This window comes from Mobula birostris, chromosome 4 (assembly GCF_030028105.1).
Source record: "Mobula birostris isolate sMobBir1 chromosome 4, sMobBir1.hap1, whole genome shotgun sequence".
Lineage (NCBI taxonomy): Eukaryota > Metazoa > Chordata > Chondrichthyes > Myliobatiformes > Myliobatidae > Mobula > Mobula birostris.
Window position 1 is genome coordinate 140,266,480 of NC_092373.1, and position 21,738 is coordinate 140,288,217.

Consider the following 21,738-nt stretch of genomic DNA (forward strand, 5'->3'; position numbering starts at 1 on the left):
TTAACATACAGAAAAAAAAGTGAGTTTGCGTAAGAGTCTACATAATGGTTTATGCTTTTGAAATAAGAAACCAAATCACAGAAATTGGACCTTCTTGTCCTCGTCTCAGGAACCAGTATCCTGAAGCTCTAGAACCCATTGCATTTATTTTGTATGACTTATCACATCTCACCTATCTCTGATGAGCAATATATTCACATGCTCATATTTTACAAAGTTGTATCTCAAAGACGTGTGAAACTGTTAAGGAGCTTTTTAAAATGAATAAAGAAATCTTTCTTTCCAAGAAAGGATTCCTGATAAGAAATTTTTACACTTGCCAAAAATACGTTGCATCCTATTTTTTCAAGACTTGCCTAAGTCAACTTTATTATCATGTGCACGTGCAGTGAGAGTGCAATGAAAAATCTGCTTGCAGCAACATTGCAGGCACATAGGTACACATACACAAAATGCAAATTATACATAAATTATACAAGCCAGTAAAAAGAGAAAGAATGATCGTGATATTATCAAGATATTGATAATAGCACACAATTACGCACAACTGCAATATAGGACATAATCAGAGACAAGTTCATGTCAACATGCATGAAAAGATATAAATGGAGAGAAGTTGCATCTCTTCACATTGTGCAGACCGAACTAAGTTAGTCGTTTATTGTAGCAAGTGGGGATATTTTGTTAGAATTGACCTGAAGTATCTAGAACTACTGTAAATTCCATGACACATAGAAGTAGAATTAAGACATTCAGCCCATCAAGTACACTTTGCCATATATTCTTCACATATTTCTCAAATACTCATTTTTTCAAGATTGCATAAGCAGCTTTGTTTGCTTGTTAGGATATTCTCTCAGCACAATGAGGTCCAAAGATTTCAATGTCACCAGGCAGCAATTACTGAAGTGCTGTTTTTCTCCAAGTTATTCTTTTGGCCTGCTCAATAAAGAGCCTGGATGCTAGACTTCATAAATAGCAACTTCAACTTAGTATTGCAAAGATAACTAGCCCAATTGGACAACACTAGTTGCAAGCTGAGCTACACGGTCTTTTTGTCTGCTGAAGTTATGTTGCCATGGTACTGAAGTAAGGGCTAAAGAGTAACTAACCATTATATCAGAATTCAGAAGAGTATGAAAACAGCCATTGTCTATTATCATGCCAACATGTAAAATTGCCCATTTTAAACTCTGTTTATAATCTGAGGGAGAAATAGCAGACTTATTTCCAAACACATCTGTTATAAATATTATTCAATGTTAATTGGAACCATGCACCAATGGTTTTAACTTAACTTTTAAGTAGTCCCCATAATTTAGCACATTAGAAAAAAACTGCTAATCTGAACAATGTGTGTTTAAATTCTTTATGCTGAAATCACTAATGCTGTGTGAAATGCAAGCTTTTTAAGAGATGCATACACTTCAGCACGTTGACAATTCTCATGTCAGAGAAATGCTAGTCAGCAAGATTCGCTTTTGAAAATTTGTGGCATTATCTCCCAGGGAGATTGGTTTGCTCTGGAATTTCCAAAGTTGGTCCAATACAGTATTTGTACTGCCAACAGTTTGTGTGTGTGTGTGTGTATTTTTAGGCTCACCATTCAATGCTCATCTTACTTTTTCTATTAAATATGGAATCTCCTAAAATGCTTACGTCAGAGCATTATGAAGAGCTTCAGTGCTAAAGTGTAGTGTTTTTATATACATATATACTGTACTCAGTACTAGGCATGAGGTTAGCTACACATTGTTATCACTGATGGATTTACTCATTGCCAAATTTAATTTTGAGGTTCTTGTTGGCCAACAGGTCCAGTTACATATGACCCTGTAAAGCCTGTCCCTCTGTGCATATGCATTCATAACTATCATGCATGTAATTGAGTCTGATGACAGCCATAATCACTCTCTAACATATAGAAGATCTGATGATATGTTGGATAAATGCATGAATTGAAATCTCCGTGGAATTTCTGTTGATTCTAATTTCAGAAATTCTTAAATTAAAAGTTATTGTGACACAATTGGCTCAGTACAGGGAATAGCCAATTATGCCATAATTTATTTAATGAACAGAATCCTGTACCATGACACCATCATATTAGAATCAGCAATGGACAAATTATAAGATATTTCTGGCATAGGAAGCACACAATCTAAATTAAATAAATTGGAAATTGCCAGTACTTCTTTTCGTCATGCTGGAAGCTTTCAGCTCCAATAGGTGGGTTGTGTATTTTTAAAAAAAGCACCCTGTCTTCTTCAGATAAATTTCTAGTCCATAGTGACTCTGATCATCACCCATCTTGCCTGGGGATACACAGTACCATGCGAAACTCTTAGCAATATATATAGCTAGAGTGCCTAATACTTTTCCACTGTGCTGCATTTGTCAACATGGAGCGGAGAGCAACTTTGTAAATCCGGCAGGAGCAAAGCATGTTGGGAATGGCAGGAGTGGAGCATTGTGGGAGGGGTGTGAGACAGGTGGCAGAGAAGAAGTGCCGGGGCAGGTGGTTATGCAGGTGCAGACGCACCCAGCCCTGAGATGATGAGGCAAATTCATTTGATTCCAAGCAGTTGGTTTATTGATGTCTTTTTGGAGATTCCTTCTCCCTCCATTTCCCTTTTCCCCAACCATGATTCTCCTCTTCCTGCCCCCTTCCCACTGTCAGTCTCCAATAGAGACCCATATCAGAATCAGGTTTATCATCACTCATGCATGTCATAAAAATTGTTTTTTGCAGCAGCAGCAGCAGCAGGGCAGTGCAATACGTAAAACTACTACCATGCCATAGCTAGGTACAGTGCCAATAAAAGTTTTCACTCCTCCTTGAAAGATTTCATGTTTTAATATTTTACATTGGATCACAGTAGATTTAATTTGGCATTTTTTTGCACAGATTCACAGAAAAACATTCCTTCATGTCAAAGTGAAAACAGATCTCTGCAAAGTGATCTAAATTAATTACAAATAGAAAACAAAATGATTGATTGCATAAGTATATGCTCTCTTTAATATGACACACCAATCATCACTGATGCAGCCAATTGGTTTTACAAGTCACATAATTTGTTAAATGGAGATCACCGTCTGCAGTCAAGGTGTTTTAAATGATTGATACACTTATATCTTGAAGGTTCAACTGCTGGTGAGTCAGTATCCTGGCAAAAACTGGCATGAAGACAAAAGAACATTCCAAGAAACTTCATGAAAACGTTATTGAAAAGCACAAGTCAGGAGATGGATACAAAAACATTTTCAAGTCACTTAATATCCCTTGGAGTACAGTTAAGTCAGTCATCAAGAAATGGAAAGAATGTGACACAGCTGTAAATCTGCCTAGAGCAATCCATCCTCAAAAACTAAGTGACCGTGCAAGAAGGGGTTTAGTGAGGGAGGCCACCATGAGATCTATGACATCTCTGGAGGAGTTACAAGTTTCAGTGACTGAGATGGGAGAGACTGCATAAATAACTGTTGCCCGGGTGCTTCACCACTCACAGCTTTATGGGAGAATGGCAAAGAGAGAACCATTCTTTAAAAAAACTGACATGAAATCTCGGCCAGAAGGCATGTGGGAGATTCTGAAGTCAGCTGGAAGAAGGTTCTTTGGTCTCATGAAACCAAAATTGAGCTTTTTGGTCTTCAGACTAAACGCAATGTTTGGCATAAGCCAAACACTGCACATCATCAAAAACACAGCATCCCTACTGTGAAGCATGGAGGTGGCTGCATCATGCTGTGGGGATGCTTCACTGCAGCAGGCCCCGGAAGGCTTGTAAAGGTAGAGGGTAAAATGAATGCAGTAAAATACAGGGAAATCCTGGAAGAAAACCTGATGCAGTCTGCAAGAGAGCTGCATCTTGAGAGAAGATTTGTTTTCCAGCAAGACGGTAACCTCCAAGCATAAAGCCAAAGCTACAGGAATGGTTTAAGAACAACAAAGTTAATGTCCTGGAATGGCCAAGATGAGTCTAGATCTCAATTCAATTGAAAATTTGTGGTTGGACTTGAAAAAGGCTGTTCATACACAATTCCCATGCAATCTGACAGAGTTTGAACAGTTTTGTAAGAAAAAATGGAGAAGAATGCAGTGTCCAGATGTGCAAAGCTGATAGAGACCTATTCACATAGACTCAAAGTTGTAATAGCTGTCAAAGGTGCATCTACTAAATACTGATTTGAAGGGTGTGAATATTCATGTAATCAATTATTTTGTGTTTTCTATTTGTAATTAATTTAGACCACTTTGTAGAGATCTGTTTTCACTTTGACACAAAAGAGTCTTTTTCTGATAAAAAGACAAATTAAATCCACTGTGATTCAATGTTGCAAAACGATAAAACATAAAAATTTCCAAAGGGGTGAATACTTTTTATAGGCACTGTATATGTACCCAAGGCTTTTGCACTATACTCTATTTTGCAGAATTGACAATGGCAACTCTATTGAACATAGCTTCTTGGCTTCTGCCCCCTCCATTCCCAGTCCTGATGAAGAGTCTCAGCCTGAAATGTTGACCATTTATTCCTCACCAAAGATGCTGCTTGATTTGCTGAGTTCCTCTAGCATTCTGTGTGCGTCGCACAAGATTCCCAGCACGGACAAAATCTCCTGTATTTACTACTGAACGATATATGGAGTTGCTCAAAATTGCCCTCATTGGATTTCCATTCCTGGCTCTTACCTGATGCATATTTCATTGCCTTTTACCAACTCATCTTGAAAGTTGCTGAGTTAGCACTGTGAACACAGTGCTTCAATATCTGAAGAACAGTAATTGGAAGTAAAACTACAATCCTCAGGCAAGAATCCCAATGTTGAATTTATAATGGATGCAAACTATTCTCAACACACTACTGATATAGTTGCCTACAGCCAAGACCTACAACCCCACAACCATCATACTTGTTACAACTATGGTTAGAGTCAGAGTTTGTGGGTAATGCCAAGTCAGGTTGAGGGAAAGGTAGTGTTGAGAAATCAGGGAGTCTGCAGAAGGAATTGGACAGAGCAAGAAGTGGCGGATGGAATATAGTGTAGAGAAGTGTATGGCCATGCACTTTGGTTGAAGGAATAAAGGTGTAGACTATTTTCTACATGGAGAGAAAATTCAGACATCAGAGATGCAAAAGGACTTAGGAGTCCTCATGCTTTATTCCCTAAAGGTTAACTTGTAGGTTGAGTTGGTAATAAGGAAGGCAAATGCAATTTTAGCATCCATTTTGAGAGGACAAGAATATAACAGCAAAGATGCAATGCTGAGGCTTTATAAGGCTTTGGTCAGACCACACTTGGAGTATTGTGAGCAGTTTTAGGTCCCTTATCAAAGAAAAGATGTGCTAGCATAGGAGAGGGTCCAAAGGCAGTTCTCAGGAATGATTCCAGGAATGAAAAGGTTAACATATAAGGAGCATTTGATGACTCTGGGCCTGTACTCAGTTTAGAAGAATGACGGCTAAATCTTATTGAAACCTATCGAATATTGAAAGGCTTCGATAGAGTGGATGTGGAGAGGATATTTTCTATAGTGGGGTAGTCCCAGATCAGAGGGCACAGCCTCAGAATTAAGGGATGTCCCTTTAGAACAGAGACAAGAAGGAATTTCTTTAGCCAGAATGTGGTGAATCTGTGGAATTTATTACCACAGACAACTGTGGAGGCCAAGTCACTGATTATATTTAAAACAGAGGTTGATGTGTTCTTAATTAGTAAGAGTGTCAAAAGTTACAGGGAGTAGGCAGAAGAAAAAGGTTCAGAGGGATAATAAATCAGCCATGATGGAATGGCAGAGCAGACTTAATAGGCCGAATGGCCTAATTCTGCTCTTATGTCTTGTTGTCTTATATAGCACTCTCTGTCATCCTGTGAGTTTAAAAAAAATTCAAAATTTGGCAGTGGTAAAAACAAATTATCACTCTACTAGTGCTGTATCTGTTAATTTGCAAGGATGGTCTTCTCAACTTAAACAGCACTATGGAACTGAGTACAATGCGCAAAGACGAAGGTTTCTGTCACACCAGTTCATATTTCAAGAAAGGCTGCTTATTGACAGGCAAAATAGACTGAACAATTTTCATTAGCACCGAAGCCACAAGCATTTTCTTGATACTTACCCACATTGTGAACCGTTTCGCTCTATTTCCCCCCTGTATGATGTTCTCCTGTGTACAGTTAATAATGATCGAACCAACCTTTGGAAAATGCTTGGTTGTAACTACCCCAATGTGAATTAGTACCCCACTCAAAATTCACATGAGTGTGATCCTACAGAACAGTAATCTTACCACGGCCATCATTACCTGAAGGCAGCTCAGTAATTAGACCTAAAATCTGACTAATTAGTATTCCTTCTGGGATACTGGCTAATGTCACCTCTAGAATTTTATATAATAACTGTAATTCTGTACCCTCTGGGACACCTAAGAATTTTCCATGCACGTCAAACCATCCACCCCAGCTGCAATGGTTCTGGAGCAAGATCAACCATAGCCCCAGTCATGATGATTTCCATTGCAACAAAATACATTGTTCCCTTCATCTTGGGTTACACTTTCCTTTACTTACGACTCCCTGGTATCCCAGGCTTCTACACTGACCTGCATTTCTCCACATGATGCCCCATATATTTTCTTGAAGGGGAAACATTATAATTGTCCCTGAAGTATTCCCAAAGTTAAAATCTTATTCCAGCATTTCCTTCTCCCAGGTCTAACCATTTGCCCAAGTACCCATGTCTCAGTATGTGTAGGGCCACTGGGATCAAACAGTCCCAACATCTTTCTAGATTAATTGGTACTACGAAACACTAATGTTTTAACCAGATATTTGAGAGTTCTGATCCTAAACAACCTTGATCTAATGGTAATCTATACACCCCTTGGACGCCATCCAGAGACAGACTCAAATGCACTGGGGTGTTCTCCTCTCCTCTGGTAACATTTGCTTAGCTCATCCATTGGGTCCCCTCTGTTGTTACCCATAATACTTATTATTGCATTTTTAATCCTCACTTGCTTCCCCAGCATGTTGCTGTGTTTCCAACAAAGCAAAGTATATGTTCTGATGCAAGGACATTATAATCAAGCACCTTTCTTCGGCATCATCTTCATCTTGTCTTGCTCTCTGATGACTAATTGCCTGAAACAGCTCCCTAGGATCATCCTTGGGTGTATACGTCCCAATATCCTAAGCAATACCCCTCAAATGATATATCCCCGAGCGGGGTAGTGTATGTTATATTCTGGTTTTGATTAACTGCCCCAGCTCCTCCTTCTCTGATAGTAACTAGGTGGGCAGTGGGGGGGGGGGCGGGGGGCGCGGGGGAGTGCACTAAACCTGCCAATGGCACCACTGGTTCGTTTTAGTTGTATGTTGGCAGGGGATCCTCAGGAGGAGACCCCTCATCATAACCATATTTAATCGCCTTCTCTGCTAAATCACTCTAATCTGTATATCCATATTCACCTTCCTCTCCTCTTTCAGATCCAGAAGCACATATTATTCCACTGTGTGCAGAATTCTGCAATTTTGTATCTGTTGTAAGCACTTTTTCTGATCTCCAGTGTTGTGTTTCTTTTCATGTACTGATTTCTGTATCACAATCATAGCCGTTTTTAAATCATTGCACTATTTCTTCACCGCCAGTGTGACTAAATTACTCCTCATATTGCAGCCATTTCCCTAGTACATATTTCTGGAGGAGTCTCCTCCAAACAAAACAGTCCAAATCCTCCAGATTTATAGACTTCCCCAATTCTTCATTCTGAGTTGGTACTGTTATCTACCCAACTCCTCACAGACATGGTCCAACTCAAGTCTCCTGCTGAGGTAACAGATAGATTCATCCTCAAGCCCCCAACAGGTACACCAATTATTGATCCTCAGTAATAATGATCAGTTAGGCACATAGAAAATCTGCATTTACTGACAAGTATCCTTATTGGCTCAATGAATGGTACGTGAATTTCAAACATTTCAAAATACTTGTGTGCATACGCAGTAGGTTTTCCTGATCCTTCATGAACAGTTAAAGAAGAGTAACACCTAGGAAAAGAAGTCTACACTGGCCAGGCATTCTTCTTAATCCCAATATAATCTCCACATTTCTAATGTGGAGCCATTACTTCTGTGATTGTTGGGTTCCATGGAGTTGTCACTGCCTGTTCTCCCAAAATCCTCCATTTTTATTTTTTTCTTATCAGATCAATGTATGATGTTTCAATTTAATTGGCTCAAGGTCATCTGACTGACCTCAGCTTCTCATTTGATGTAGCCCAAGGCTATTGCTTTATGGCCCTTTATTCTCGCCTTGTGCTTCAGGTGATTTATTTTGTTCATGTCCAACTCAGACTGGTTCAAACCAGTCTAACCAGGTCAGCCAGTTCCTTCTGGAAGCCCAACACTTTACGTAATTAAACATCTTCTTATTTGAGAATAATCTCAGGTTTAACAGATCATAAGCAGAAACTCATGTTCAATTGCTCTGATTAAGTTATCCTGAAGCAAGAATCAGTTCACCAAACAAAAATGGCTACTGCAAGGACAGTTTCATAAAATGGCTATCTCCATTCCTGCAACCACATGGGAGTTTCCACCACCCTTGCCTCATTCATGTTTACTGATTCGTAAATTGTAGTTCTTTCTGGCCAATAATGAGAAACTGACTGGTTTGAGTATCATGGTGCTTGTAGGCTCTCCAATTATACTCCGCGTTGAGCTCAATATTGGCTAGGGCAAACTGGCGTTACAGCTATATGTCCATAATTCTTGTGGAACATCTGCCCAATGAAGGCATAAAGATTACATAATCAGGCTAGCTTCATGTAATCTAACATTGAATAATCTAACAACAGTCTAAGATCCATCATGAATAACAGTCTCCTAGATAGAATGTAAGCAGGAGTTGCCTGAAAAGACATTAGAGAAGTCACCTTCAAGAAAAGAGAAAATAGCAGTAGATTTTATACCTATACAATGGTGGAATTGGTGATAAATATCAAGATATTGGACATTCTATTTGGTGATATTTACCTGAAACCTAACTTCTCAGGATTTGGAGAGTTCTGTTTGGAAGCACTTTACATCAATCTCTGTTCAGACATCAATAAATTTGAATCTAAGAACAATCAGAATGAAGTTTGGTAGGCATTCACAACACTGTGAGAAGCCCATGTTTGGAATGGAAGTGTAGCTTTGAACAAGGGGGTGGTTGTTCCCACAACCTAAGCTGCAATAGCACTTTTGGCACAGTGCCCAGAATATCTGTGCTCAGTGTGTTTAAGGCTATCACCAGTTGCAATGAAAAAAGTGTTCATTTCCTTGGGTATATATACTCTTGTAATAACCCATAAACTAAATCAAGGACAGACTTGCTCACTTTGTGAACTTCTGGAAGAAGTATGGGCTGTGTTGAGTGTGTACATTCAGTAAGTTAATTTCAAGTCCAGATCTTCCAATTGGCACGAGTGTTTGCGTATATTTTAGGATACATTTATTGCCGGATTGATTTTTGCGGCTGCTGTTAATGGTCAGTGGCAGTTTTAGCTACAAGTGCCATTACAATCTAAATAAATCGGCCATCATATGAAGGTAAATTTGCTCAGCATTAATTTTCCAGCACTGACTTTGAGAGTTAATATCTGTGTAGACCTTTAATTTTCAATGTAGTAAATGTGCTAACTGCAAAGTAAATCACCAGTTACTTGTAATAGCCAGTTAGTAGTCATGGAATTGTGGCTGTTGTCATACAATCTCTTTACTATTAACTTTATTTTTGAAATGGCTGCCAGGTGAAAAACAACAGCAGAGAATGCTGCAAGCCATCATCTCATCAGGTGGGGGAGTGGGTTGTAGTGAAACAGAGTTGATGTTTGTACTTTTGTCCTATCATATTTGACAGGACTCTCAATCATGTCTCTTATATCTCTTATCTCTGTTTTCACTCACTCTTCGTACTACCTGTACATTCGTCTTCATATTCAACAGATTACCTTCTATAATGATTGCCACCTCCAGTTGGATCCCAGAACTAATCATATCTTCATCTTTCTTTCACTTTCAGCATTCTGAGTGGGTCATTCTCTCCATAACTCCCTGGTCTACTCTTCTGCCTCTACCACCCACTCCTCTTCCTATAACATCTACCCACACAACCATGGGAAATGCAACAACTACCTTGTTATATTTTTCCATCCCATAACCAGAGGTCCAACAGTACTTCGAGATGAAGTAACAATTCCCTTGCACTTATGATTTTGTGTAGTGAATTTTGTGCTCACCATTTGTGCTTCTCTATGCTGACAAAAGTAAATACAGAGTGGTCAAACATTTTGCTGAGCACACCTGTTTAGTTTGTAAGGAAATCCTAAGTTACTAGTCACCTATCATTTTTTGGGTTAGGGTTAGCCCTCTTAGTTTTCAGCCTTCTGTGTTGCCGGAACAATGTCCACAATATGCTAAGGGCATAATGCTGTATCAACCGCTTAAATATGTAGACATTTTTGGGACTCAATGTTAAACTTAACTGTTTCTGGTTACCACTCAATTTTTCCCCTCTCTCCCTATAAACGTGATTGTATTTCCATCTTGGTTTGTTTCTGGTTAACTTTCTTTCTTCAATTGGTCTATATAACAAGCACTCCCTTTGTTCACTCCACCTGTCTCCTTTCTGCAACTTAAAACATGTGGTTTCTCATTTTTTTCAGATCTGAAAAAGGGTCCTTGCTTTTATTTGCTCCAGGTTATAAAACTGTATTTGTCGAGCAGCACTAGAAAGGGTTTTTATTGAGGGAGATGTTTTGTGTCTTTTTTTCTGCATTTGGTATTTGTGACGAAGTGGAAAAATTGTATTCACAAATATTAACACAAATAGTCTATAATTTAATATTTTAAATGCAAACATCTTCAAATAAAATTCCAGAAGCTTCATGGATTGTTGCAGTATTGCATATTTAATGTAGAATCTGTTGGAAAGGACTAAAAATGATTTAGTGTGGCAGGATATATTATTTAATATGAGCCTTTATAATGAAGCCAAAGATGCATATTAATATAGAGCCAGTAAATAGAATAAGATTCCCATTGAATCATTGTGGAATAAAATTACAAATGTCAGTAATTTTAAAAAAATTGAATGTTATTGCTTTCTATATGTATTCTCTAAAGCAGAAGTAGTGGGCAATTCAATGTTTGGAAATGCATGGGAAGGAAGCACAATTTCAATTACTTTCATAGACATGGTCTGATAACTTAAATACATTATCCAACTGAAGAGGAAGACACACTTAACAGCAACTCAGTATAGTTTTGCTTAGAGGAAGTCCATTGTCTTTTTTGACTACTTTCCTCAGATTATTACATTCCATGTTAAATTGCCATTATACATTTCAAAAATGGACTTATGCTTTGCTTTGAGAAGAATTGGTCTGTGTTAAAGGAAAAGTGAAAATAACATGCCCATGTCTGATTGTTCAAATTTTCTACCCTTAGTTTGTTTCTGTACTCAGTCTTTATACTCACTCTGTGCAGGGTCTCCAGCGCTTACTGGCACAGGCACCATCACATTGATTGTAGATGACATCAATGACAATGTCCCAGTATTTGCTTTCAAAACCTACCATGCCGTCACCCCTGAGAACGCTCCAACTGGGACTGATGTTTTGCTTGTCAACGCTACTGATGCTGATGAAGGTGTGAATGCAGTGGTCAGGTAAGGACATTGTGAAGCAATTTTATTATCTTCATCTACACAGTACAAAAATAATTCTATTTCATTGATGTACTCTGACCTGAAATATGTTTATCGGCCTTAAAATTAGATCACATTAGCTGATCAGGCAGAAGATGTCCCTTAACTTCCAGTAAGACAGGTGACCTGCTTACTTTCTACATTATAAGGATGCTACCTGTCATGTTCGACCAGAACATGTTCTTGGGTATGGTTGTGTTCTGTGGTTATTTGGGAACACTTGGACAGTGATGTATATAGATGCAAAATATGAGTTTCTGGTTTAATTTTTGTATCATGTGACATGAGTGAATTCCTTCAGATAACCAAAAAATTGCCCATTAGGTTTCCTAATTTATTCATAATTTATCTGACCATGGATAATGATAATGTTCGATAGTACCATCATATTGTTCATGACCCACTCAACTTAAGGTTGCTCTGTTTCTATGGAATGCAAATCCTCTCAATTAATTGTGTGCTTCATGCTGTCAAACTCCAAAACATGCCAGTTTTCTAAAGGAGGAGTTAATTTGGTTGCTGGTGTAAAAGTAAGTGTGTTTGATCATCCATGCAACATGATTGGCATCCAAAACAAATCAATTAATCTTTTGCTGATCAACAAGTTATTGTGAGATTTTTGTGTATTTCATTATTTCTTATTTAGTAAAACGTATAATGGACTAGGGTGGGCTCCGTCTTTCTGAGTCAAAACAAATTGAAATGTTCTTTGCTCTGTTGTGCAAATACATTGTAAAAGAGGCAGTATTTACTAGACTAGCCTGTAGATGGCAATACACTAATGGCCTGTTTTGATCAAGAAACAATCCATTGTAATGCAAGTGCCCTGCTGTTAAAATTCTGATGTTGTATTCTGTCAATGCAACATACTTCCAAGTCACAAAAGGAATTCAGGAAATCCTAAAATTGGATATCCAATCCCAATACAACCTCTCTTTTATCCTGTTGATGACCTAAGATTTCATTGATGTGCATTTAAGTAAAACATGCTTAAAAATATATGAACCTTGTTTGCTCTGTTACAAACGAGAGAAAATCTGCAGATGCTGGATATCCAAGCAACACATACAAAATGCTGAAGGAACTCAGCAGACCAGGCAGCATCTATTGAAAAAAATACAGTTGATGGTTCAGGCCGACTTCTGCCAAAGGGTCTCAGTCAGCCAAAACGTCAACTGTAGTTTTTCCATAGATGCTGCCAGGCCTGCTGAGTTCCTCCAGCATTTTGTGTGTTACTCTGTTACATATGGGTAAATCACTTACATTTTTCTAATTCTATTGGTTTTGAGGTGCAAGAGATTAGCCACTAGTCTTAATGAGGAACAGTTGGCTTCATATTCTCCATGTGAGATAAGTTTCCTCTGAGTGTTTTGGTTTCCCTTCACATCCCAGTGACATGCAGGTCGGTAGTTAGTTGACCTCTGTAAGCTTTCCCTAGTGTGCAAATCAGTGGTCGGAACTGGGGACGTTGATGGGACTGTGGGGATAATCAAATGAAATTGATGTGATTGTTGGTTGGTGCAGACTTGGTTGGTCAAATGTTTTGTTTCTGTGCTGTGGGGATCTAAAAATCTGTGCCTGTGGGAGTATTCTTCTGTGTTGTTAACATTGAAATGTCTTATACACCTACCGTGGCATGCAAAAGTTTGGGCACCCCGGTCAAAATTTCTGTTACTGTGAATAGCTAAGCGAGTAAAAGATGAACTGATTTCCAAAAGGCATGAAGTTAAAGACGACACATTTCTTTAATATTTTAAGCAAGAAAACTTTTTTATTTCCATCTTTTACAGTTTCAAAATAACAAAAAAGGAAAAAGGCCCGAAGCAAAAGTTTGGGCACCCTTCATGGCAGTACTTAGTAACACCCCCTTTGGCAAGTATCACAGCTTGTAAACGCCTTTTGTAGCTAGCTAAGAGTTTTTCAATTCTTGTTTGGGGGATTTTCACCCATCCTTCCTTGTAAAAGGCTTCTAGTTCTGTGAGATTCTTGGGTCATCTTGCATGCACTGCTCTTTTGAGGTCTAACCACAGATTCTCGATGATGTTTAGGTCAGAGGACTGTGAGGGCCATGGCAAAACCTTCAGCTTGCACCTCTTGAGGTAGTACATTGTGGATTTTGTGGTGTGTTTAGGTTCATTATCCTGTTATAGAAGCCATCCTCTTTTCATCTTTGGCTTTTTTACGGACGGTGTGAAGCTTGCTTCCAGAATTTGCTGATATTTAATTGAATTCATTCTTCCCTCTACCAGTAAATGTTCCTCGTGCCACTGGCTGCAACACAAGTCCAAAGCATGATCGATCCACCCCCGTGCTTAACAGTTGGAGAGGGGTTCTTTTCATGAAATTCTGCACCCTTTTTTTCTCCAAACATACCTTTGCTCATTGTGGCCGAAAAGTTCTATTCAAAAGGTTTAAAGGAACATCTAAACAAGCCTGATGCATTTTGGAAACAAGTCCTGTGGACTGATGAAGTTAAAATAGAACAATCAGCAATCGCCTCTGATCTGGGCCGACATTTACGTGCTGGACAGCACGTAATTAATTAGCTTGTTTATTTCGGCTTTTTTCTTAAAGATGTGCTGGGTGCATCCCGGCTACCGCTGCACCGCTGCATTCTTGGCAGCCCAGTATTGGTCCACGGCCCGGATGTTGGAGTGGTGGGACACTGGTGAGTCATCTCATCGTTGTCTGTTTCCATCAGGGCAGGCAGGTCATCTTCTTCTATGTCTGCCTGCCTCGATGTCGAAGGTCAAGGTTCGTCGTCTAATGTGGAATGCTTGAAAAACAACAGTATGCTTGACTGCTTAGCCTCGCGCATTTTTCTATCATACAGTTCTTTGTGAGCATTCAAACCATCCTGCAAATATGCCCTAAACCTACGTACCCTTTCAAAATTAAAGTCGTACTTTTCTGCAATCATTGCAGCAAAAATCTCATGCAGTTGTTTCACGTTCAGTTCCTGGACGACTTCACTTTCGGTCTGTTCGCTGCTGCATTCGGTTTCGATTGTTATCCTTTCCTCTTCCAATTGCATCAGCTCTTCATCTATCAGTTCTTGGTCATGGGATGCCAAAACCTCTTCAACATCATCTTCGTCAGCTTCCACAAGTGAAACTCACTTTGTCCTTACTTCGTTCACCACGATCGAAATGCTTAATTATGTCTAGTTTTATGCTAAGTGTAACGCCCTTACAAGCTCTTTTAGGCTTTTCCGATACCTTAGAACTCATCTTGCTAACGGATGCTCAAAATAAATCGACATAAAGCACAGATGTTCACAAGCACGTGTTTAAGCAGTGCCGGCTAGAATGCAGTTCCAGGGGAGGACCTTGGCTGCTCGGGGTGCGCGCTGCCTTTTATCACGCGCTGCCTTTTCTCGTAACAGTGAAAACATCTTCTGTTAGCGAAAACAGGTAACTAATGTAGGTCTTTTGTAACAGCGAGGTTTCGTAAAGCGAATGTTCGAAAAGCGGGGGACACCTGTAAACTAGATGTACTGGTAGAGAATTGGCTCTTGTAAAAGGAGGCCACTAATCTTGTTTAAAGACAGATATAGATATAGTTACATTAAGCTTTTCACACCAGAAAGATTTTCTAAACATCCTCTCTGTGCACTATTAAAATAGTGGGTTATGAAGGAAGCAATTAAATGCTTGAACACACTTGGATGCCAGGGATATTGCATCAAGCTTAGTTTTAACATTTATTGTTCATGGAATTTTGATGCTAATGGCAACTGCTTTGGTATAATTCAAAGTTCTGTTTTCAGAATGTCATCCAATGTAATTTTCAAAATGTTTAGTACTCCCATGTAAGTCTGAGAAAATGCTGAATTCTGATCATCATTTTGACTGCTTTGCTGTGTTAGATTAGAGTGCAGCATCCTGTCGGCCCACTGGGAAATTTCCCCGCTATATCTCTTGCAAATCAGGGATAGATGTGAGGGATACTGAACAGTGGATTGATGGTTGGAGGCATAGGGACAGGCAGACATTATATACATAATGGTCAAGGTGAAGTTATCCAGAGATGAACAGGGCTTTGGAGTTGCTGGTGCGAGGAGGTTAGTGATCAGGGGAGTTTTCAGGAGTCCCAGGGAAACTGTCATTGGCCTAAGTATGCAATTTAAGCAAAACCTATCTGAATTTGTGTCCCAAAACCGACCCCAAGAATTGTGAACAGATCAAGCAGAGGAAGCAGACCTCAGAAGTGCTGAGAAGATCTACAGCATGAGTGTCCTACATCATCCACAGGCAATTTATGAACAATTAGATTTTATGAAAGTGGCCTCCAAGCACATAGTGCATCCCTTTGGGCCAATGCACATAGCAGAGCTCTTCCATATCTGTGTAGTCTCTAATGCACAAAAGATCCATCAGAAAAATTATGGAAAAAGGCAGCAGTGAATTTATGAGTAACTGACAATATAACAAAAAGTTGCAGATGCTCGAAATTTAAAACAAAACACAGAAACTGTTGGAAATTCACAGAATTTGGGCAATTGGCAGTATTTTCTCAATTTGAAATATTGGTGATTTTTCTTTGGTAGCAAATCCCCTAGAAAATAAATAAATATATGGCTCTATTCAGTCCATTTCCTTTATAAAAGTCAGGATTATACCAACTTTTTCTGTTAGTATTTCTATTTTTATAAAGGGATAATTGTACCCAGGTCCTAGACAACTTCTCATAACTTACATGTGCAAGTGACAAAAACTTCACAGTAATATGCCAACTCTCATGCAGATCTTCTGCTCTCAACTGGACTATTTTAATGCCTTTAGAAATTTGTAGCTGTATTCACGTTAGTTAAGTCAAGTCAAGTTTATTGTCATTTCGACCATAAGCTGCTGGTACAGTTCACAGTAAAAACGAAACAACCTTCCTCCAGGACCCTGGTGCTATGTGTTATGTATTCATAACACATAAGTTACACATCCATATTATTTGCATAATTTTAATCAGTAAACTTGCCAGAAGTTAATTTCATATTTTTCTACTTCTGTTATAATCTTGATATAATTCCTTCAGAGTAGATCTTTTGTGCACAAGCCCTATTGGAATTATAGTGGATCCCATGATTGGTATATTAATTATCCCATGTGCCTGAATTAAATAGGCATTTGATTCTTTCAATAAAACCAAAAATGCTCAGCAACTAGTGTAATCTCTATGAACAGAGAACTGGAGTATGTTTTAAGTTGATGATTTTCCTCAAAACATAGTTGCTGCTCCTTAAGTATTGATTGAATTGAATTGATTTTATTACTTACGTCCTACTATACATGAGGAGTAAAAATCTTTAAGTTACATCTCCATCTAAATGTGCAATTTATAGTAATTTATAATAAATAGTATGTACAACAGGACAGTCAATATAACATAGAAATACAGTTGTGTCAGCATGAATTAATCAGTCTGATTGCCTGGTGGAAGAAGCTGTCCCAGAGCCTGTTGGTCCTGGCTTTTATGCTGTGGTACCATTTCCCAGTTGGTAGCAGCTGGAACAGTTTGTGGTTTGGGTGACTCAGGTCCCCAGTGATCCTTCGGGCCCTTTTTACATACGTCTTTGTAAATGTCCTGAATAGTGGGAAGTTCACACCTACAAATGTGCTGGGCTGTCTGCAGGTTCCTGCAATTGAGGGAAGTACAGTTCCCGTGCCAGGCAGTGATGCAGCCAGTCAGGATGCCCGTAATTGTGCCCCTGTAGAAAGTTCTTACGATTTGGAGGCCCATACCAAACTTCCTCAACCATCTGAGGTGAAAGGGGCATAGTTGTGCCTTTTTCACCACACAGCCGGTATGTACAGACCACGTGAGATCCTCGGTGAAGTTTATGCCGAGGAACTTAAAGCTGTTCAACCTCTCAACCCCAGACCATTGATGTCAATATGTTGCAGATCAGATACTGTGTGAGCTGGCAGTTGATTGCTGAAGAAAGGAGCGCATTCAAAATGGACCCAAGGAATGTTTTAAATTTTATTTTTCATGAGCCCAGTAATACAAATAATATAAATAAATCAGGACCTTCCTTCTATATTTTCAATGGACCTCTGCACAGGATTTTTCTCCACCAATGGACTAGCAAGATGAAGATAAGCTGCAGCAATGTGCCAATTTGCCATCCTTAAATTGCGAATAACGTCCACCAGGTCCTATTGCAATATTTTGTTTAGGCCTGAACTTGAGTCATCATGAAAGTTTGTCTATAGAAAAATAATTTATGCATTGTTATTCATTAATATTTCACATGAGACCCTATCAACTCAATAACTTGCAATCTGCTTAATATTTAAGTCTTCGCAATTGAAACTGGAACAATAACTTCTGAAAAGATGCTTGTCAGATTATGTGGATAGGAAAAAAATCTGCAGTTATTAAAAATTTGGACTGTAACATAAAGTTCTGGAATAACCAGCTCTTAAATAGTCATTTTTATCAGATACAAACTTAGCATGCAATTCCATCAGTTTCTGTTTTCATTACTAATATTATTAATTATATTCAGGGTGAGCTGGATGGATGGTGAATTATATCCAGAAAACTACTACAGTGGTGTTTTTTGGAATTGTACAAGAGCTTTTAGTTGTGGTTAAGAAAAGGAGTAGAAGTCAGATCTCAAGTGGATTATTAAAAGTTTGAAGATATGGGCTGGAATTCTCTTCTGTAATCTTCCTGAAAACAAAATGGAGAAATATAATGGTAAATTCGAACACAGTGAATAGTCCTTTTTCTGGGACCCTTCTGCCATTTTAAGTGTCCATTGAGCTCTTGTACTGCAACAGTATTTCTCTGTCAGCAGCAGCAGACTTGAAAATGCCACTGGCAACTTGCTGTGCATTCAGGACCATCTGCCTGGTTGTTGCCTGAACATTGTCAGCAGAAAGGTAACTTCTGCAGGACTGCTGGTTAGTTTGAAACTGCAAGCATTCTAAGGGTAATCCAGTATTAGCACACTTGACTCCAAGTTGGTGAGTTATGCACTTAAGGTACAAAATCTAGATTGACATTCTAGTGCAGTATTGAAGGACTCTTCCACTATCAGAAGATCGGTGTCCAGGGGCAAGGTGTTAAACTGAGGTTCTACCTGCCATCACAGTTAGAGATAAAGAATGCTAAGGCAATACTTTGATGAAGAGCGTGTGATTTATTTCCTTTGTCTTGTTCTATATTTATCCCTAAAGCAATGTCACTAAAATTACCTTGATCATTATCACATTCTTATTTGCAGGAGCCTCCAGAGCTCTTATTTGCAGCAGGCCTCAGGCTGTGCAGCCTGCATGTGTCACTGTACCATGACCTGGATCCTAAAGCGAGGCACTACTCGGTGCTTGGATAGTTTAAACACCGGTCCAGGTAGACTGGAAAGCCCAAGTGCGGAGACGAGGGTCAGGCTGATTTCACACACTCTCCCCCGATGTCATTCCTCTCCCCTGTGGCTGTCAACTCAGCGAGTTTCGTGGCGTTATTGCCCTGCTAATATGATAAACTGAGATCAAGGCTTGGGCTTACCATTCTGGCTGCTCCGGGGAGCAGATCTAAGGGTTCAGTCTGGTTCGGAATGCTGTCGTTTGCATGATGGATTTCCCCCCTCTTTCTCCGCCAATTGTTTATGGGCCTTCTGTTTTTTTGAATTGGGTTCTTCAGGTTTCTTGCTTTGAGGCTGCCTGCAAACAAACAAATTGCAGTCCAAACAAGCATTCTTTGATAATAAATTAACTTTGATTGATTGGTTGCCATATTTCCTACCTTATCACAATGACTACATTTGCAATGCAATGCTTTGAAGCATCCAGGTCTTATGAATAGTGCCGAAACAGAGCAAATCTTTATTTCTCTCTTAAGAAATTGTACAGTCTTAGCAATTTGCAGGAAGATTCTAACGTAAGGAAAAAGTTTTTATTTGATGAAAAATTGAAACAGTATTTGGATGGATTTAAACTTATTTATGTCTCAGCCTAAGTAGCAATTGGCTTAACTTATGATTAAAGACAGAACCATATAAAAGAGAAGAAATAACTTGTAGCTAAATGCTATGTCAGGGATTGTAAAACATAAAAAATTACATTCTGCTTTCCAGTATGAATTTGCTGGAGGCTCTTTGAGAAACTTCTTTCAAAATTGATTTCAGCAAAACATTTGTTCAACATTGGTTGTATTTATAATTTAGAGTTACCTGAAATGCACACCTTGCTTCCTTAATCAAAGTGTGTGTAATTAATTGCCTGTGTTTAACTTTGATACCAAGTTAACCATACTGTTTTCAGATGCTTACATAGTTATTTGCTTTAAATCAGTACTCAAACCAGTATGCTTTCTTAGGAAATGATGTGCAGAGTTTTCATGGTCGATTAAAGTCACTCTTGGCTCTGAGTCATAGCTTTGGAATCAGTGCTTTTTGTTATTTAACATCTGGAGACATACATTATTAAGCTCTGTGTGGAATGGTGGATAGTGGCTGGAGTGAGTGTAGATTAGACTAATCTTTCAATGAGATGAGTACAAAATAGCTCATCTGCTGAAAATGTGCATGTAGTTTGTGACTGTTATCCTTTATATTTAGCCAAACTAAATACACATCTGTGTTTAACATATAGCAGTGGTAGATGATTATTGGAATTGTTTTGAGTTCCAAAGAACAGAGTAGATCCAACATTCCAGGAGCAGTCCAGTGAATGAATCAATGAGGAAATGCAGTCCAGAGCTGTAAGATACAGAGAGATTCCCCCATTGTTTTGTAGTCTCTGTTGAATTAGTGCAGCCAGAATAATAAATGGTTTGGCATGAGCTAACCAAGGTTAGAAATCTTATTCCTGATCCAATCTTCCCTGCTGGAAGATTATTATTTGTGAATGCAATGGTGTTGCTGATACATAACATCTAAGCTTTTAGATGAAGGACAGTTTGAGATGCAAGGAGGTACCTGCATTTGTGAAGCATTGTTTTACTTTTGTTTGGGTATTCCAAAGAACAGAGACAAAAAGAAATTATAAAAAAAACATAATAACATTACAGCACGTAAAAAGAAGCTACCACATATCAAATAATCTAAATATGAACTTTTGGAGTTATGTTTTCTATTGACAGCAGCTAAAAGTGGTATTTAAACCAATAGAAGATGTTCTTAAAAGCAGTGTGTAAAACAATATTCTTTTTTTTGTCATGATTTATTTACTTAGATTGCTGAATTTTATTTAATCCATATGTTCTGACTGGGTTTCTTTTCTTTCCACTAATAGCTACAGCCTTGTTGGAGGTAACTCCAAGTTTTCCATTAATCCATCCACTGGACAAATTATCACAAGTGCTCTCCTGAACAGAGAGAGTAAAGAAGCATACAATCTTATTGTGGTGGCTACTGATGGAGGTGTACCCCAGACCAGATCCAGTTCAGCCACTGTTCTTCTAACAGTTTCTGACATCAATGACAATCCTCCCAGGTTTCACCATTTCCCTTACGTTACCCACATTCCAGCACCCACAAGTGAAGGTAAGCATCTTTATCATAAACATAATCTGCAGTACAGTGCTTGGAAACCTAATGTCTAAGATCTGGCAATTTACTTATGCATTCTTGCAGTATTGTGGATGGTTCACTGCCTAAGAGTAGTGCATAAGACTAGAGCTTCTCCAACAAACATGGCTCCAATATGTCAAAAAACTTCGAAGTTAAATATAATAATGAGATCAAAACAAATCAGTGTTGTATTATTGTTATAATAATATATTATTATAATAATATTGATATTATTATTATATTGCAGTACAATCCATGCTGGTTGAACAAATTACTGTCACCAATGTGTTATCCATTGGAATTATTTTTACATGATAACTGGAGGAATAAAAATTAGTGAAAGTACAAAAATCTTGTTTTTACGAGGCCGAGTTGCTAGCTCGACGCTCAACCCGACTTGGATTCGAACTCGGGAACCTTTGCTCCGGAGTCCGGTGCTGAAGTTATTGCGCCACCAAGCAGG

The 21,738-nt window shown here is 38.7% G+C and overlaps 1 protein-coding gene across 1 annotated transcript in view; it reads left to right on the forward strand.

Moving 5' to 3' along the window:
- fat4 (FAT atypical cadherin 4) overlaps positions 1-21,738 on the forward strand; it is a 391,785-nt gene that overhangs the window by 299,868 nt on the left and 70,179 nt on the right. Inside the window, exons 8-9 of the mRNA XM_072256139.1 lie at positions 11,539-11,719; positions 20,998-21,248. Coding sequence (XP_072112240.1) covers positions 11,539-11,719; positions 20,998-21,248 — 432 coding nt within the window. The remainder of the gene's footprint in view (positions 1-11,538; positions 11,720-20,997; positions 21,249-21,738) is intronic.